We start from the raw sequence: 18389 nt of genomic DNA on the forward strand, positions 1-18389 counted from the left end.
CATTGGTTTTATTTATGGAAGCAAGTGATTATATCTCGACTTTATTTGACCAATCAAGAGGCACAGTAGAGATGGTGCTATTCATGTCTGCAGGCAGGAAGTGTTCAGTATATATATACATTATAATATTATATATGAGATTTTATTTTTGATTTTGTGTAGCTTGTATCTACCTTTAGCCAAGGCTTTGTGAACATTAATCCTTTATCAGATCTACCAAAAATCCAATCTTAACCCTATTACATTACAAACATACAGCAAACTTAATAAGCTGTATTTATACCAACCATTTATAATAACCTAATTCAAGAGTTCTTCTAGAGTATGTTTGTAACTGTTTCTCTGAGCCAATGATGATCACACATAGTGTATTTGTACATCACCATGTGACCGACACCGTAATTTAGCTCCAGTGAATGAGCAGTCAGATATTAGTCAGATACCTGTATAGGGCACCTTTTGCAGGCACTACGTCAGCAGTGACTACAGCTGGGAAGCCCAGCGAATCTGACACCTTACATTATCAAAGGATCTCTGTTTACACTCACAATATGCGCATCAGTTACACACCCAACACAAACGTACCTGAAACTTCAATACCCATAATTCTTTTGTATTTGCCTGCCATGCAGTCCAAGTTTTGTTATTTGTCTTCTGTCAGTGTACGGGACATTTCCAGGCTGCAAGCTTTTCACACAGAGGTGTTTATTTGTGCTTTGCATGGAACTGTTGTGAGAAAAAAATCATCCTAAAATATTACTTTTTTCTTTCAGTCAATGCTCCCACTCACACCAGTTTAGGTATCTTTAATACCAGTAGCTACCTCTTTATATCTTTAACTTTTAGTTTTACATATCTAACACTGGCCCTGAATTAGGTCCCAAAATGTTTTAATTATTTTTTTAGTTGCTGTTTTTGTTGTTTTTGAAGTTGTTACCTGTGCTGCATGCGTGTAATATGAGCAACCACTTTACAGTACTTGTGAGTAACGTGAGCAACTGTCTCACTGTAATTATGATTGCATGTGTTTTGGACAGTTACCAGGTTTATATGAGTGCTCGGATTGTGTTCATAGGAAGGGCTCAAAGCAGACGGACCCGATAATCAAATTGTGTAATGTGAGCAACTACTTTCCTGTAAAGCCCAGGCTTGTGATGCGCATACACACACACTAACACACACACACACAAAGTGGCTGTGTATGGGTTCACTCTGACTGTGTTTAGTGGAAGGGCTCTAATCAGATGCCCCACAGTCACGATGAATCTGTGAATTTTTCATCCTTTCTTTAATCAGCCTTTTAAAAAAGCCTGGAAGTAAGCTGCAAGAGTTTCACAACGCCTACCACTGTACACTATATCAGTGACCTAGTGCCCTGGATACAAGACAGCAATAAAATGAGCTATAAAGCATTTAGAGCACAGCTATGCCTCTATGAGTTGCATACCTGGGCTCCACATTCTCAGAGGCCACAGGTTTGCCGGTGACTGTATTGAAGGACCCTTAACTTTGGGCTTTTATTTGTCCCCTTGGACGCAAAGAATCTGGAGGCTGTGTGAGGGGTGCAAGCATGTAGTTAAGGATTTTCTACATTGTGTATGATTGCCATGCTTTTTTTACCACTTCCTAACTCTTGACCTTTGACTTTGCAATTTTCTTCAGGGAATTTCTTTAACTAATGAGGGAGACTGAAGTAAACTGTCAGTGCATTATTGTGCTTTTTATGTTTTACTTTTTATAATTGTAGCTGAAAACACAGTGATTCTGAAACGGGGTTAAATGTTTGAGTAAGAACTTTATTAGGTGCACCTTGCTTGTACTTTATTGGACCGTCTGTTCCTTCAGAACAGCCTTAACTCCTCATGGCATAGATTCAACAAGCTGCTGGAATCATTCCTCAGGGATTTTGGCCCATTTTGGTATCATACCATCACACTATCATGATGCAGTTTTCTCAGCTGCACATCTGTGATGTGAATCTCTAGTTCTACAACATCCCAGAGGTGTTTTATTTGATTTAAATCTGGTGTCTGTGGAGGCTGTTTGAGTACAGAGAACTCATTGTCATTTTCAACAAACCAGTTTGAAATGATCGGAGCTTTGCAATAAGGTGTTTCTCTTGCTGGAAGCAGCCATCAGAAGATGGGTATACTGTGGTCATAATGGGATGAACATGGTCAGGAACAAGCAAGGTAGGCTGTGGCATTTTTAAAATGCTCACTTGGTACAGAGGGGCCAAGAAAATATCTCCACACCATTACACCACCAGCAGCCTGAACTGTTAATACAAGGCAGGATGGATCCATGTTTCATGTTGTTCACACTCTATCATCCAAATGTTGCAGCAGAAATGAAATATCATCAGAATCTGTTGCCCAATTTTGGTGAGCCCACTTAAGCTGTTGCCTCAGTTTCTTGTTCTCAGTGACCCAGTGTGGTTTTTGCTGCGGTGGCTGGGCAGATGGCACATTATGATGCTCTTCTCCATACACTGCTTGTAACGACAGGTAATTTGAGTCCTATCTGCTCAAAGCTGTCCGCACATGTACCTCTGACCTCCAGCATTTTCACCCAGAGAACTGCACTCCCTGAATGTTTCCTCTTTTTGACCATTTTGTAAAAACTCTAGAGTTGTTTGTGTGGGAAAATACCAGCAGATCAGCAGTTTCCAAATTACTCACCCTAGGCACCAACAACCACGCCACATTCGAAGACACTTAAATCACCTTTTTTCTCCATTCTGATGCTCAGGTTGAACTTCAGCACGTCTAGATGCCAAATTTCACTGATTTGCTGCAGTGTGATTGTCTGATCAGATATTTGCATTAACGAGTGACTGAACATGTGTACCTAACAAAGTGAGTGTAGCTGTATTTAGACAGCTTTATTTGGTTCATGTGGACAGTAGAGAACAGAAGACCTTCATATGTGTCTACTACTGTCTAATGATTAACCTTTATCAACATAATCATACAATTCCACAAGACGTAAACAAGATAAGATGTCCTGTTCTTGCCCTTAAATAACCTGGATTATTGCATTCAACAGCAACACTGGGAACAAAAAAAATGTGATGACTCAAACAACACATTTGTTACTGTTGTTGCACGTTACTAGGTGACTCTGTTATCTTGATCTGTTTTGAAATGCGTACATTTTTTTACTCCCACTTCAGAGTAAACCAAGCAGTGACTGTTCAGTAAACGTAAACTCTGTTTGCTAATCTGACCTTTAAAACACATATAATCTAAACCTTTGAAAAGTACACAGTCATGATCATTATGGCCACTCTAAAAGGTCTATGGATGTGATGTAGTCAGTTTGAAATGTAGTCTTCATATCTTGTGGTACGTTGATTGCATTCAGTCAAAATCACCTTGTATTCATTACGGCGTTCTATATTTGCAGTAATTAGTTAGTATAGGCTGTCTCATCTCAACTCCCAGTGTTGTAATAGGTATGCAGCATAATGGAGTCTTTCGTATTTCTACAAATTGGTAGAAAGTTTGTTAAGATTTGCCCGAGCTCAGTCAGGCTTTACATCAGGTAATGGAGAAGAATCCAGTCGTTCCACCATAATACGCAGAAACCCCCTTTAAAAGACCTGAAACAGACTTCTCCCCGTCAGCTGATTGAATCAGCTGATCTGACTTCCAGCAGATCCTTTCCCTGACTGACCGATGTTTGCTTTCATCAACGCTGCAACACTTCACAAGTTCCAGATGCAACTCTCTACTTTATTTCATCTCTTGGAAAAATTTCCTTTCAGCAAATGTCAAATTATTATATTGAGCTTGCACTCCTAAATTTATTCTTCAAACTCAATAAATATGAAGCAATAGTTTGGGGTAAAATGTAACTGAAATATATCAAATCAAAGGTGTATACGTTCAAATAATTCATCCTTAAGGCAAATGCTTGGTTTAAACTTAATATATACCAGTCAAGTAAATTCTATTTGACCAGATTTCATTAAATTATTACTTATGTTACAGAATTCCAGGGAAAATTCATAGCTAATTAAGTTACATACATCAAGTTAAAATCTTTTTGTCTCATCTGATTATTCTGCTTTTTTTAAATTACCCTCCTTTCTCAGGGATGGTGTTATCTGTCTTCATTTTCATCTTATTGACTTTCTCTTTGGTTCATAAAAGTGTCTGTATAAAAGTCCAGTGGCACTACTGTTTATTGTTCATAGTTCAGTCCCTAATTCACATCTTATTGTAGTCCATAGTTTTTAAACTTAAAGATGTGCGTATGTCCTCCATTTATAATATCCACCAATTCTGCATATGATTTATACACCTTGTGTAACCTAATATGTCTCAGGAGGCAAATGTTATTCTTTTGAATGAAAAAGCAAAAAAGACAGATATTTTTTCTAAGTGAGGCTATATTTGTTCAGCTGAGTGAGCAGTGAGCCAGTGATGCAGCCAATTAAATGTGCTGACAGCTACTTCAGGTACCCTACACTGTTAGGGTTAGTTTAAATTTTGACATCCAAATTCTGAATAAATTGAACTGCTTAGAAAATCCGACTGCACTCAGACTGCTAGAATGAAGTTGCTTAAAAATGCGATGGTGGACATTGTTGACTGCAGAAAGTATGTAATCGATGCTTCACCCCATGTGTTCTCATTCTTTTGCTTAGTAGACATGTACAGCAGATTGAAAAATACCACCTCATGAACAAGAATAGAGAATTTTAAAAGAATCAAGCTAATCAGTCACAACAGTAAAATGGCCTGTATTTGTATAGCGCTTTACTAGTCCCTAAGGACCCCAAAGCGCTTTACACATCCAGTCATCCATCCATTCACACACACATTCACACACTGGTGATGGCAAGCTACATTGTAGCCCCAGCCACCCTGGGGTGCACTGACAGAGGCGAGGCAACGGGTGAAGTGTCTTGCCCAAGGACACAACGACCGAGACTGTCCAAGCCGGGGCTCGAACTGGCAACCGTCCAATTACAAGGCGAACTCCCAACTCTTGAGCCACGATCGCCCACAGTGAAATGAATGAGTCCTGTCTACTCCATCCACTGTAACTCTAGCCTTTATTAAGCCCTTCAGGTTCTCTGAGGTCTAATTAATTATTGATAATCCAAAGACTGGCAATACGGCAACGCCCAAAATGAGGACATCGTGAATGCAGACTGACCGTTTACACTGCAACCCTCACTTTGTTTATTTAAATATAGCTAATTATATTAGCTAAGTTGGAATACTCAAAGTTTCCTTTTGTGCTTCTCTAATTGTTGAAAGTCTAAAACATATTCATATAGTAGAAAGTTAGTTTAGTTAGGTTAGTTTAACTTTGTGTATAGTATTCATATCAAGAAAACAAGAGCAAAGAAAAGCCTAAGTACTATCCCTGAATATTACAGTCCATGTGATATATGAAGGCAACATAACAATAATTTTACATTTGGCACACTATGCACATACTACACCTTTACAGGAGCAGGTAGAAGTTGAACACTTAGCAAGGTCTACTCTTTTTTTCATAAAAAAGGAGAAACCTAAGGAAGTTATAGAATAGGATGGAAAACACAGCCTCGACTGACACTGACTGTTTTCAAGAACAAACACTCACTGAACATCCCAGTGTTACCTGTGCTTCTTCCTCTTTTGGCCGCTCGCTTTAGAGGTTCTCACAGTGGTTGCTCCATCCCACCCTAACCCTAGCATCCTCCTCTGTCACACCAACCGTCTACATGTCCTCCCTCTGTGTTCTTCCTCTTTCTCTCCTCTATCAAAAGAGGTAATACAACTGATGAACCTTTCCTCTTTAAAAAATTCAGCCAGCTCTAATTATGACATCACTTAGGTAGGAATCTCCCTAAGCCCTACTGTGAGCGACAGCAAGTAGTACAGCGCGAGATAAGGGTGTGGCAGATGATAGATGTGGTGAAATCAGTGCATTGCCAGAAACCCTCATTGCTGCTATTTCAGCTTATGCCATCACACAGAATGCAAATTTCATCAAGGAAAGAAAAAGCAGCTACAGTGTGGAAGGATGTGGATAATAGCCGCTCATTTGACTAGTTTTGGTGCTGTTATCATTATTATGAATTGCATAACCCATTCTTATGCATCACTCAAATATTATGGATAAATAAAACTAAGTGACTTCTAAGGGTGATCACATCTAAATTTGAGGTGGGTGGCAGCAAAATGAAAGCCTGACATAATGAAGACACAATCACTACTATATGTTAAATAGCTTAATAAATGTTAGCTTTTTTAATGGCCTACAGGCAACACTACTAAGGATGTAACAGCAGGAAAGACCAGTTTTCTGACTGATACAGGTAGCAAAAGAACATAGTGGGAAACAGGTTTCTGAGAAACGACCTAACATGACTCATATTCATCAGAAAATAACCCAAAATACTTGGAGGAAAGAGCGGGTTTAGTACACGCGATAGATTCTTAAGGTTGATAAGGAAGTGGAGAGCAGGTACCCAATAACAGTGTTGTAAGTCTTTTGTTGTGCAACGCTAAATTACACTACTCATTACCCATGATGCTTTGTGTTTCATTTTGTAACCTGCATCTTGCGGGTTAACATCCCCTCGCCACACCAGACCCAAACATAGTGCCTGTATAAATTTGGATTGAGACGCTGCACCGGCCAGCAGTCTCTCACACAGCAGCTCGTGCCCGGAACAAACCATTTCCCTGCCGGTATACAGGGGTGGTCGCGGTATTAAGAAGTACTGGAAACGTAGAGGTAGGCAATATCACCGTGAATTCTCTGACACATTTTTAAAATTATATGTGAAATAACAAGCGAGCGTAACGACACATGTTCGGGGAAATAATTACAGCCATTATTCGTTGAGCATCCTGAGTGTTAATCCCGCCTCTAGCGCTCAGGTCCCCGCCGTTAGCTTAACCTCAGCATGGAACTGTTACACGGAAAGCATTCACTTCAAGGATAACCGAAGCTACACATGTGTTGTTACATTGTCAGCGTTTCTGCTTTTATGTTCGGTGTTATAAGCGGGCCAGTCATGGTGGAAGGTTAAAAAAAGAAGTGATTATAAAAGAAAAGATGCTGTGTTAGGTGTGTTTGTTATATCAGTATTTGGTGGTCACGTGGCCTGACAATGTTTATGAAAGGAAGAGTGGGATCTAGGTTACGCAAAGTAAACGAGGAAGTGTCTCCGACACGTTACGAAACCTTAGCTATTGTAACCCTCACTGCTTTTGCTGGGATTTAACAGTTAATTCATATTTAAGAAATGTTCTAAAGTTTAGAGGCTCTACTTCAATTAATACTACATGAAAGAATAATAAAGAATATCATCATAAACTCTGGTGAGTCACAATAGTCTGAATATCAGAGATTTTTAACATAACAAGGAGCAGAGTGTCTTATTGCTGCTGTAATGACTATATTAATTTACTAAAGGACAAATTAATAAAGAGTTTTACAAGTCAATGGATGGAGTTAAGGTAAAAGGTAGACATAGTTATTGAATGTTGGATGTCCTTCACCGTGTGTACATTTACAAAACACCTAAATGTATGAAGTAGTTCCCAGTTATGTTGAAACTGACACATTTAGTAAGGGGTAGTCCTGCAGTCCACAGATAAAGTACACACACCCACATTAGTTTGTCCTTGACACAAGCATCGTAGATAAGTGAGGCAGCCAAACCAACTGCCAGCAGACACACTCGGCTTCCTGTCGTTCAGGCTTGGCTGCGAAGATGTGAGATCTTTCGTGCCCCCTTCTTTTACTTTCTTGTACTTTATTTTTGCTCCAAATAGTCCGAACTAGTTGTGAGCTGTTATTTGCTTTCATCCTGATCGTCTCCGTTATCTTTTCCACCTTATTCAGGGTTGTGTTCGTATCACTGCCAGAACCTGCAATGCCCGATCAACTGCCTCCAAATCCTGCTGGGACACTGCTAAACAAGTTCCCCCAGGGGAGCCTGCCAATGGGAAAAGAAGCTACCAAAGACGGCCTACAAGCCAGAGGCCAGTGGGCCTCCAAGGCTGAGTTCCTCCTGGCCGTAGCCGGGCAGATCATCGGTCTGGGAAACGTCTGGAGGTTCCCTTACCTCTGCTACAAAAATGGTGGAGGTAAAGAGAGGAAGTAAAACTGGCATTGTCTAAAGTGTCTTTGTCTCTTTTTTCTCCTTTCCCTGTCCTATTTTTCCAGTCTCATTCTCAGAATCATTGTGACTTGAAATTAAGATTAAGCTGGTCTGGTTTGCTCCTTAAAAGCACCTTTTATGTTTGGCACAGGTGTGTTTTTTGTACCTTACCTGTTGTTCCTGGTGTTGTGCGGCATCCCCCTCTTCCTCCTGGAGACCTCACTGGGACAGTACACCAGCCTGGGAGGGGTCAGTGCCTGGAGGAATATGTGCCCATTATTTGGAGGTACTCTTATTTCCTTTTGTTTTATGTAGCCAACAGTAATATCAGCCAAAAAAAATTTCCTCATTACTTAATCAAATATGTATTATTGTTACTATTAGATGCATATCAAATTCAGTCTTCCAAAGACAAATGTCTGTATAACTGCATGCACGAGTTTGTGCTTGCACCTCTTTAAAATAGATGTGTGTGCGTCTTTTCAGTCCAGTATGTTTTATTTACACAGAACTATACAGTAGTGCAGTTAAGATAAGTGAGATATGTGGATACTTTCTACAGAGGCTATATAAAGTGCTAGTGGTTGTGAGTGGTGGTTCAGTCCATGTTATTATTGTGTGTTTGAGGGTACAGTTGTCCATTGTGTGTGTAGGTGGTTGTGGGTGTGTGTGTATGTTCAGTCCATGAGTTTAACGTGGGTCAGATGTCAGGAGGCAGAGTTCAGGAGTCTGACAGCTGTGGGGAAGAAGCTGTTCCGGTACCTGGTGGTCTTAGTCCGGAGGCTCCTGTAGCGCCTCCCAGAGGGCAGGAGGGTGAAGAGTCCATGTGATGGGTGTCTGGGGTCTTTGATGATTTTCCCAGCCCTTTTCAGACACCGCTTCCTATAGATGTCCTTTATGGCAGGAAGTGGTGCTCCGGCGATGCGCTGCACAGTTTTCACGACCGTCTGCAACGCCTTCCGGTCCGAGGTAGAGCAGTTCCCGTACCAGACTGTTATACAGTTGGTCAGGATGCTCTCGATGGTGCAGCGATAGAAGTTCACCAGGATGTCTGAGGACAGGTGGTTCTTCCTCAGAGTCCTCAAGAAGAAGAGGCGCTGGTGAGCCTTCTTGACCAGCTTGGAGCAGTTGGTCGTCCAGGTGAGATCCTCGGAGATGTGGACTCCCAGGAACTTGAAGCTGCTCACACGCTCCACAGCCGTCCGCTTAATGTGGATGGGTGGATGTGGGTCAGCATTCCTCCTGTAGTCCACGATGAGCTCCTTAGTCTTCTCGGTGTTAAGCAGCAGGTTGTCTCTGTCGCACCACTCAGCCAGACGATCCACCTCCTCCCTGTAGGCGGCCTCATCGTTGTCACTGATGAGGCCAATCACCGTGGCCTCATCAGTGCAAACTTAATGATGGTGTTGGAACCATCAGCAGGTCTGCAGTTGTGGGTGAAGAGGGAGTAGAGGAAAGGGCTCATCACACAGCCTTGTGGTACACCAGTGTTCATCGTGATTGTAGATGAGCAGCAGTTATCCAGCCGGACATGTTGGGGGCGGTTGGTCAGGAAGTCCAGTAACCATTTGCAGATGAGGGAACTGATGCCCAGGTCTGTCAGTTTCCTGATGAGTTGTGAGGGGTGGATTGTATTGAATGCTGAACTGAAGTCTATAAACAGCATTCTGGCGTAGGTGTTGTTGTTGTCCAGGTGTCCAGGCATCCTCTGTGCTCCTGTTCTGGCGGTATGCGAATTGGTGGGGGTCCAGGGTGAGGGGGGAGACAGGATTTGAAGTGTGCTAGGACCAGCTGCTCTAAGCACTTAGTGATGATGGGGGTGAGTGCTACTGGGCGGTGGTAATTGAGGCTAGATGGGTTGGAGTTTTTGGGTATCGGGACGATGGAGGTGAATTTGAAGCAGGCCGGTACCACAGCGTGGGCCAAGGACAGATTGAATATGTCTGTCAGCACTCCTGCAAGCTCCCCAGAACACGCTCTGAGAACACACCCGGGGATGCCATCTGGACCTGCAGCCTTGTGGACATTGATCCTGCTCAGCACCGCTCCTACATCGGTGGGGGAGAGAGTCAGAGGTTGGTGGTCTGGTGTCATGTCTGCTTTGGTTGTGGTTGTGGGGTTCCCTCACTCAAAATGAGCATAAAAGTTATTGAGCTCGTTGAGGAAGGAGACATCAGAGGATGCGGGGGAGGGTTTGGTGGTCCTGTAGTCTGTAATGGTCTGGAGTCCTTGCCACATGCGTCGGGGGTTGGAGTTAGAGAAGTGTTCTTCTACCTTCTTTTTGTAATGGTGTTTGGCTTTTTTGATGCCCTTCTTTAGATTAGTCCTGGCTGTGCTGTAGGCGTGTGCATCTCCTGACCTAAAGGCGGTGTTGCGGGCCTTCAGGAGGAGACGAACATCCCGGTTCATCCAAGGCTTCTGGTTGGGGTACATGGTGATCCGTTTCTGGGTGGTGACACTGTCTGTGGTTTTGGAGATGTAATCCAGTACAGATGAGGCGTACTGGTCCAGGTCTGTGTGGGTGAACATATTCCAGTCTGTGTTTTGAAATCTGTCCTGGAGCACTGCGTCTGTCCCCTCTGGCCACATTTCAATTGTCCTCACAGCAGGTTTCACACGTTGGATGAGTGGTGAATACCTAGGTGTGAGGAACGGGGAGAGATTGTCCGATTGTCCAATGTGGGGGAGGGGTGTGGCTTTGTAGGCTCCAGCCAGGTTGGAATACACATGGTCTAAAGTCTTGTCTCCTCTGGTGTGGCAGGAGACATGTTGGTGGAATTTGGGGAGGACTGTCTTTAAGTTGGTGTGGTTGAAGTCGCCAGCAACAATAAAAGCAGCCTCGGGGTGTTTATTCTGGTGTTTGTTAATGGCTGCAGAAAGTTCTTTCATGGCCAACCTAGCATTAGCGTCGGGGGGGATATACACTGCTGTGAGTATGATCGAAGTGAGTTCTCTGGGGAGATAATAAGGTCTGCATTTGACCATTAAAAACTCCGCATTAGGTGAGCAGTGACTCTCAGTAGTAGTGAAACAATGAGTGAAAAAGCAGCCAATGTCCAAGGAAAAACTTTGAAAGATCTTCAGAAAGTTTGGAGAACTATTGCTAAAGACCACTTTAAAAAAAATTACCAGAAAGTCTGACTCCTTGGAACCAACTTATAAAGAAGTTGAGGGGTAGCTCAAGATTTTTGCCCAGTGCTGTTTTCTGGTTTTACCCCTTGCCTTTTTTTCTCATTCTTCATCCATATTGGCACAAGCATTCAAAGCTCCCACGTTAATACAAAACCTGTACAAACAGTGTGTCTGCAATCAGAAAATGCCAGCTGTGTGCATGTGCAGTGGAGAGTGGAGCTCAGCTTGTGCTTTAAAACAGCTCAAGAGTGCAAAAGGCACCACGTTCCCTGCCGACCAAGAACAGCATGCAGTGTCTTGTTTTCTTTGTATCTCGCTGTCCAAGAGAAGAGTTTCAGATAAGTATTAACCAAACACACAATCACAACCCAACAAGTTCATCTTTCACCTTTAACACAGCAGTTGAAAAAAACCACGGGACAGATGGTGTGAGGGATAGAGCAAGTCTATGTTATATGAAGGGACCCTGTGATGAGACTGCTCTCATCTCCAGTGTCACATGGACACATCACGTTTTTCAAGGTGTAGTGTTGATCTTGTAAAGAACCATAACTAAACTCATTTTCTTTTTCTCCATAACCTACCCAAGCAGGTTTTAGTGCTGCGACCTTACCAAACACTAAGAGAAACTGCAAAAAATAAAAATATAATAATAATAATAATGCTTAACTGGACACGAGGCTTTTGTCATTCACAGCTTTGTGTTCAGCACTGCCAGTTGACACCTTGTGGGCATTTTTGTGACAGCAGAGGCTTCTTACAAAACAAAACAGTCATATATTTCTTTCTCAGATTTAGACAAGCCCCGGAGCTGTTTCTGTGTTTGCTCAACACTTTAGCAGGGTGTGCAACTTTGGCATGCATGGGGAAAAAAAACAAAAAATAGTTAACCTGCCACACAGATTCCAACCAGTAGTTAGCAAAGCAATGCAGCCCTGAGGGTAACTGCCATGTTTCTAGAGAAAGTGTGAAAGTTGCTGAAAGGGACAAAGAGCGTGTAGAAGAGACGAGACCCAAATGTTCCAGTTACGCTTGTTCATCTCAGCTAATGCTAGTAGCATGCTAGCTGCTGGACCGCCTCTGAAATTGGTGTATGTGTGTGTTTGTGTCAGTGGAGCTATGTTTGTTTTTTTTTATTTAATGAAAAATTATTCTTGTTCCAACATTTGCCACTCTGGCCCATATGGCCTGCAGATGCATGCGTGCACAAACAGACACACACACACACACATATCTGCGCACACTCTGTTTTTGTTGACAGCTAGCTGCATGAAGGCCATGTGTTTAGCACTGGAATAAACTCCTGCACTTCCTCGGGCACATGTCCTCGTACTTATTGCAAACTTGGACAAAGAAAAGCTTCTGTTGGAATTCCTCGCTGGTTTGTGCAGTTAGCGTGCCCGTCGTCAGATGCGGCCTGAATTTCATTAGCGGATACCACAGACAGCTATTTGTCTAGCCAAACAGCCTACACTTTGTAACCCACTCAGGGCCTCATAAGACTATCATTCATATCTAATGAAGATGTACTCAGTGTGGGCTGCAAGTCGAGTGTCTGAGTAACGGGATGCTTTCATCTCAAACTCAAGTGACTTGGAACTGATAACAGAGGGCGTGTTCATGGAGGCTTTGAAGCTCATTTATGCCACTCTTCATGCTCACATAACTCACCACACGTGTCCGCTTGTCTTCTCTGCAACTTGTTGTGTCTCCTTAGGTCTCGGCTACGCTAGCCAGGTGATGATCCTGCACGGCTGTGTTTACTACATAGTCATCCTGGCTTGGGCTCTCTTATACCTGTCCTACAGCTTCCAGGCGGAGCTGCCGTGGTCGCACTGTAACAACACGTGGAACACGAGTCAGTAAAAACAGGAAATCAGAAGCTGTCATCCTTGCAATTTGACGCTACCATGCAAAAGACTTTAAGAGGCAAACTGGGGTCTGTTGTGTGTGTCCTCCTGCAGAAGCGTGTTTCTCATATCACTCCTACAACCAAACGGCCAACGCGAGCAGCCTGCCGGAGAACGCCACTTCCCCTGTCATGGAGTTTTGGGAGTGAGTGTAACATCTTTAGAGTATTGATTATGAGGCTTGAAACAGTTTTGGTGCTAACACCTGCTGCGTGTGTTCTAAGGCGGGAGGTGCTCCGCCTGTCCAGCACTTTGGACGGGCTCGGCCCGATCAGCTGGAAGCTGGCTCTGTGTCTGGCCACCGTCTGGCTTATCTGCTACTTCTGCGTCTGGAAGGGAGTCAAGTCTACCGGAAAGGTGAGGAGTCGACACATCAGCTTCATCAAGTTCCCTCTCTGTCTCAGCTACATGTCTAAGCTGCCACCATAGACAGTGTAAAAGATGGATGCATCCATCTTTGGTGTAAGATGTGACGAGTGCACGCTCATTGACTAACAACTTGTGACCAACAAGTTTTGGGAGTCTGGCCGAAATGAGGGACTGAGCCCATAAGCTCAGCAGTAAAGTGTTCAGCAGTCATGTCAGAAAAGCGTTAGTCTTCTGTAGCACCAGAAAACTTTTAGGTAACCATACTGAATGCAAGTTTTTAGACATAGCATTAGCATCACAGTTCCATCTGTGGTTTCCAGGTGCTCACCCACATCAAGTGATAGAAACAAGTGTTTGAGCTCTTGCGAATGTTCCACTTCTGACACTTTTTCTAGTTTTAGTGTTTGAATTTTAAAGTCAGCATTTTGTGCCCACAAAAATGGATATCATGAGAACTGCTTTGACCTCTGTGTGAAAACTGTTTTTACAATCCCCCAGAGCACAGGGTCAGATAAATATAGGTGTCACTGGAGGTGGTCGCCTCTCGGTAACTATTTATATGGTGTGCAGCAGAGCCAGCGCTTGCTCACTTGTCAAAAACAGGGCTTCTCTGCTAAAATATGAAGAAACTAGGCCTGTCCTGAATACTACTTTATGTACTTTATGTACTATTTAAGAGTGAATATTGGTGGATGTTGTCCAGCATGGGTAGGGAAAAGGTTAGGGGATTTTATAACTCTGCCTGGCTGATTTTGGACATATTTCCAAATCAAAAGGTCGCTTAGAAAGAAAGGTAGAAGCAGGAGAATGTGTGTGACTTTCTCCCTCTTACACAGTGCATAGCCAACATGCATTTTTGAGAAGAAAAAAGTTTCCAAAGGAACTATGAAAAAGTAATAAAAAACCAAATGCCTACCTCATAAACAAAACATGCTTACATATAATTTAATGGCACCGATTTATTTATAAAATTTTAAAAATATCTACGGCAGGAGCATTTTTATGGTGACATAAAGTCTTTTAAACAGAACCTCGAGGAGCGGTAAAGTCCAAAACATAATTCTCCTTTCATGTAGCAGATGAGAAATAAGGGCCACGACACTGCAGCCACTTTGTCGGACTTATTTGCTGTGCCTCCGCCGCCGTCAGTCAACAGATTTTAAGACTCCAACTTTCCTTCTTGTAGTATTTTCTTTCTTTTTTTTTAAAGAACATCACAGTCACATCCTCCCTGTTTGTCTCTGCGACCACATCCCTGCACGCTCTTGTGTACATTCTAGGTGGTGTACCTGACGGCCACCTTTCCATATGTAATGCTGTTTGTGCTGCTGGTGCGTGGTGCCACCCTGCCCGGAGCCACCCAGGGAATCATCTACTACCTCAAACCCAACGTTACCCGCCTGGCTGACCCACAGGTACAGCAACACAAACGCGCACTCGCTTTATGTGTCCATAAACGGTGGCAGATTTTGAAAAGCATCACGTCGGAGGACATTTTTCTAGTCGTTCTTGCAGGTCATACGGCAGCTCCTACAGGTAGGAGAGCCGCGCTGTCAGGTGAGTAAATGTCAGATCTGCCATACAGCAGGAAGGAGATTGGATTATTGTTGTGAAGCTGAATGTAGTTTACAACGTGACATCTGATTTGTTGCTCTGTGCCGCATTTTCATCACTAGATCATTAGATCTTATTGTCGCTGTGGTTTTGCGCTCTATCAATTCAGAAGCGACTTTCAAACTCTTCTTCACTGGTGTGAAAAAGTGTTTGTTATTATCGTGTGGGTACGGTTTGACAGCATCAGTATCTATTTGTTTCTGTTAATTAGCCAAGTTTGTGTCATGTTACCTGTAAACTGTGTAATATAGAACATCTTGTACGGTGTACCTTTGACCCCAAAACAGCAGCCAAGGCTGATAAAGTATATCAGTCAGTTAGATATGAGCTTGTGGGCTAACATGTCCTTTCACTTTCTCCTCTCGCTCTCTGTTTCTCTTCCTTTCTGTAGGTATGGATGGATGCAGGTACCCAAATATTTTTCTCTTATGGAATCTGCTTGGGAAGTCTCACAGCTCTGGGCAGTTACAACAAATACAACAATGACTGCTATAAGTGAGACACTATGTCAGACACACACAGACATGTATGCATACAACCACGTAAAAACAGAGTCGGCCACACGGCTTCTCCTTCTTCCACTTGACTTGAGACAAACTGTAGTTGCTGAAATGTAAGATGTAAGCTCCCACTGGTCAGATGGCTTCCAGCAGGAATGGCTGGAATGGACAGAGAAAACACACTGATACAGCCACACCTTAAAGAAAAGCCCTCGCTGCCATGTTTCCCACACTGTAGGACTCCCACACACACACACACACACACACACACACACACACACACACACACACACACTCAGGAAGAGCCAAGCTCTTGACTCTTGGCTTGTATTTACAGTAACAGGACAGATCAAGTCCTCAGTGGGGTTGTGTTCTGTCTTTCAGTTTTCACAGGGTGTTTTTTGTGTTCAGCGCAGTGCTGTGCTAAACTCTTGAGACACCCTCTGTATATACTGCTTACCAGGAGCCAGACTGTTGTGCAGTTTTTTGAGTAATAGTTCTCCAGACTTCTGAAGGTCTTTCACGGTTCTTTCTTTGGACATTGGCTGCTTTTTCACCTACTTTCAGTCCAGTCCTAGTACCCGACCATTTTCACTATTAGACCTATTAGCCAAAAACTTCCATCTTCACATAAAGAATTAAGGTGGTCGTATCAAATATCGACTTTCAAGCTTGTCAGAATTGTACAAACTCCCTTTTTGTCTCATATCCTGGATTTTCATGTATGTTTGCATGATTTTACCACTCAAATATAAGGAAATGAGGGGTGGCTCAAGACTTTTGGGCAGCACTGTATTGAAATCTAATTAGTTAACTCAGATTAATTTTGTGTGTATTTATGTATTTTTCCAGGGACTCTTTTATGCTGTGCCTCCTGAACAGCGCCACCAGTTTCCTGGCAGGATTCGCCATCTTCTCGGTGCTGGGATTCATGGCTGAGGAACAAGGCGTGGACATAGGCACCGTAGCCCAATCAGGTGAGAGACTGTTTTCCTTCAGGACACAGAACTGTCAGCATAAGTCAGCAGACTTTGACTTTGTAGTGTTTTGTGCCACAGGCTAATTTAACTCTTAATTTAACTGTTAAAGCATGAGGAGGAAGTGTGAAACAATCAGAAGTGATAGTGATCCCAAACCAGATTTTATCAAGATGCCCTTGTGGTGAAAATAATAATGAAGCATAAAATTAGTCACACATACCAATCCGGTCTTTACGTCCGACGTCATTAGCCTGCTCCGGGTCCAAACTCTGCTTCAGGTCCCAAAGTCATAAGAACACTGCGGCGTCACTGAGAGTTACAAACTGTCTAAATTCTTTCATCTTCAATAAAATGATTAGTGTGGCTCCTCTATCAGGTGTAACAATGAAGTTTAACATCCAGGCATCCGTGAAAACAGAATTTATGAAGTTTAACGGAGTTAGCAGGGAGTTAGCTCGCTAGTTTCCATCTAAAGATGATATAGCATGTTCTGACTGAGGGATTTCTGAAAAATTCAAACGTACAGCTCTGCTATCACTTCCAGCATAAATGAAGACAGAAAACTAAACAGCAGTGACGTTTGTAGGGTTACTGAAGTTGGCCCAGCTGGTATTTAATGATGTGCTTCGTGGTGGCTACACAGACAACCCACCCATTAATAATCACTTGGCAACAGTGGGAAGGGAAAACTCTCTTTGAAGGAAGAAACTTCCGACAAAACCGAGCTCAGCTCTAAATGATAATGTGATAAAAATAGTAAATATTTTCCATTATTTTATGTCAGAAGAAACTTATATTAATTGTTTGTAATATCTTTGGTCTCATGGTCTTCTCAGGACCCGGGCTTGCCTTCATCGCCTACCCGAGAGCTGTAGCCATGATGCCAGTACCCCAACTCTGGGCTGTCTGCTTCTTCCTCATGATCATCATGCTGGGGTTGGACACACAGGTAGATGCAGACTAACACCCTCGACAAACTTTGAATTTCTCTCCACTGGCGTTGCGTTCGGTGTCATGGAAACACGCCGACATATGTGTCTCGTGCAGTTTGTGAGCCTGGAGGCCCTGATGACATCAGTGACTGACCTGTACCCTCACCTGATCAGACGAGGTCACCGCAGAGAGCTGCTGTTGCTGTTTGTCTGCATCGTCTGCTTCCTGGTTGGACTGGTCATGGTCACACCGGTAAGTCACACCGGTGGATGGATGTGTTGTGTTGGAGAAGTAGCCTGTTTTTAATGAGTCGTCTCTTCTGTGTGGTGCAGGGCGGTCTGTATGTGTTCCAGATCTATGACCATTTCTCCTGCAGTGGAGCCAGTCTGCTGCTTCTCTCCATCTTCCAGTCTCTGGCCATCGGCTGGGTCTACGGTACAAATCCCAACTCTAGCCTGCTCCTTGCCCTTTCATCACCTGTTTTCTGTCCTCATGATTCTTCCCTCCACTCTATATTTCCCATTCCTTTTTCTCTTCTTCCCCCTTTCCTTTTCCTTCCTTTTCTGATCATCTCCCTTTTTCCTCATCTCTTCTGTTTTGTGTGACCTTTTACTTCTTTTTTCCTTCTCCTTCCCTTTCCTCTCCTCCTTTTCCGTCTTTATCTAATCTCCTTGTCAATCTAATCATTCATTTCCTTTCAATTTTAATCTTTTCCTTGTCTTCCCCTTTTTTCTCCTCGCCACACTGCTCTTTCTGATCCTTCGCAAACTGACTCTTCCGGTGTAACATTTCATTTCCCTAACCCCTCTTCCCCTTTTTCTTTTAAATACTT

The 18389-nt window shown here is 43.1% G+C and overlaps 1 protein-coding gene across 6 annotated transcripts in view; it reads left to right on the top strand.

Moving 5' to 3' along the window:
- Positions 1-18389, top strand: part of LOC113016194 (sodium- and chloride-dependent GABA transporter 2-like) — a 36669-nt gene that overhangs the window by 10484 nt on the left and 7796 nt on the right. For 2 of the 6 annotated variants that reach the window (XM_026158831.1, XM_026158830.1), the window contains exons 2-12: positions 7861-8105; positions 8271-8405; positions 12969-13109; positions 13216-13306; positions 13386-13518; positions 14811-14945; positions 15536-15639; positions 16497-16621; positions 17461-17573; positions 17672-17809; positions 17890-17992. In XM_026158831.1, coding sequence (XP_026014616.1) covers positions 7892-8105; positions 8271-8405; positions 12969-13109; positions 13216-13306; positions 13386-13518; positions 14811-14945; positions 15536-15639; positions 16497-16621; positions 17461-17573; positions 17672-17809; positions 17890-17992 — 1432 coding nt within the window. In that variant the 5' untranslated portion in view covers positions 7861-7891. The other 4 variants (XM_026158828.1, XM_026158833.1, XM_026158829.1 and 1 more) reach the window with 4 other exon arrangements.

Source organism: Astatotilapia calliptera, chromosome 23, assembly GCF_900246225.1.
Source record: "Astatotilapia calliptera chromosome 23, fAstCal1.2, whole genome shotgun sequence".
In the NCBI taxonomy this organism is placed as follows: Eukaryota; Metazoa; Chordata; class Actinopteri; order Cichliformes; family Cichlidae; genus Astatotilapia; species Astatotilapia calliptera.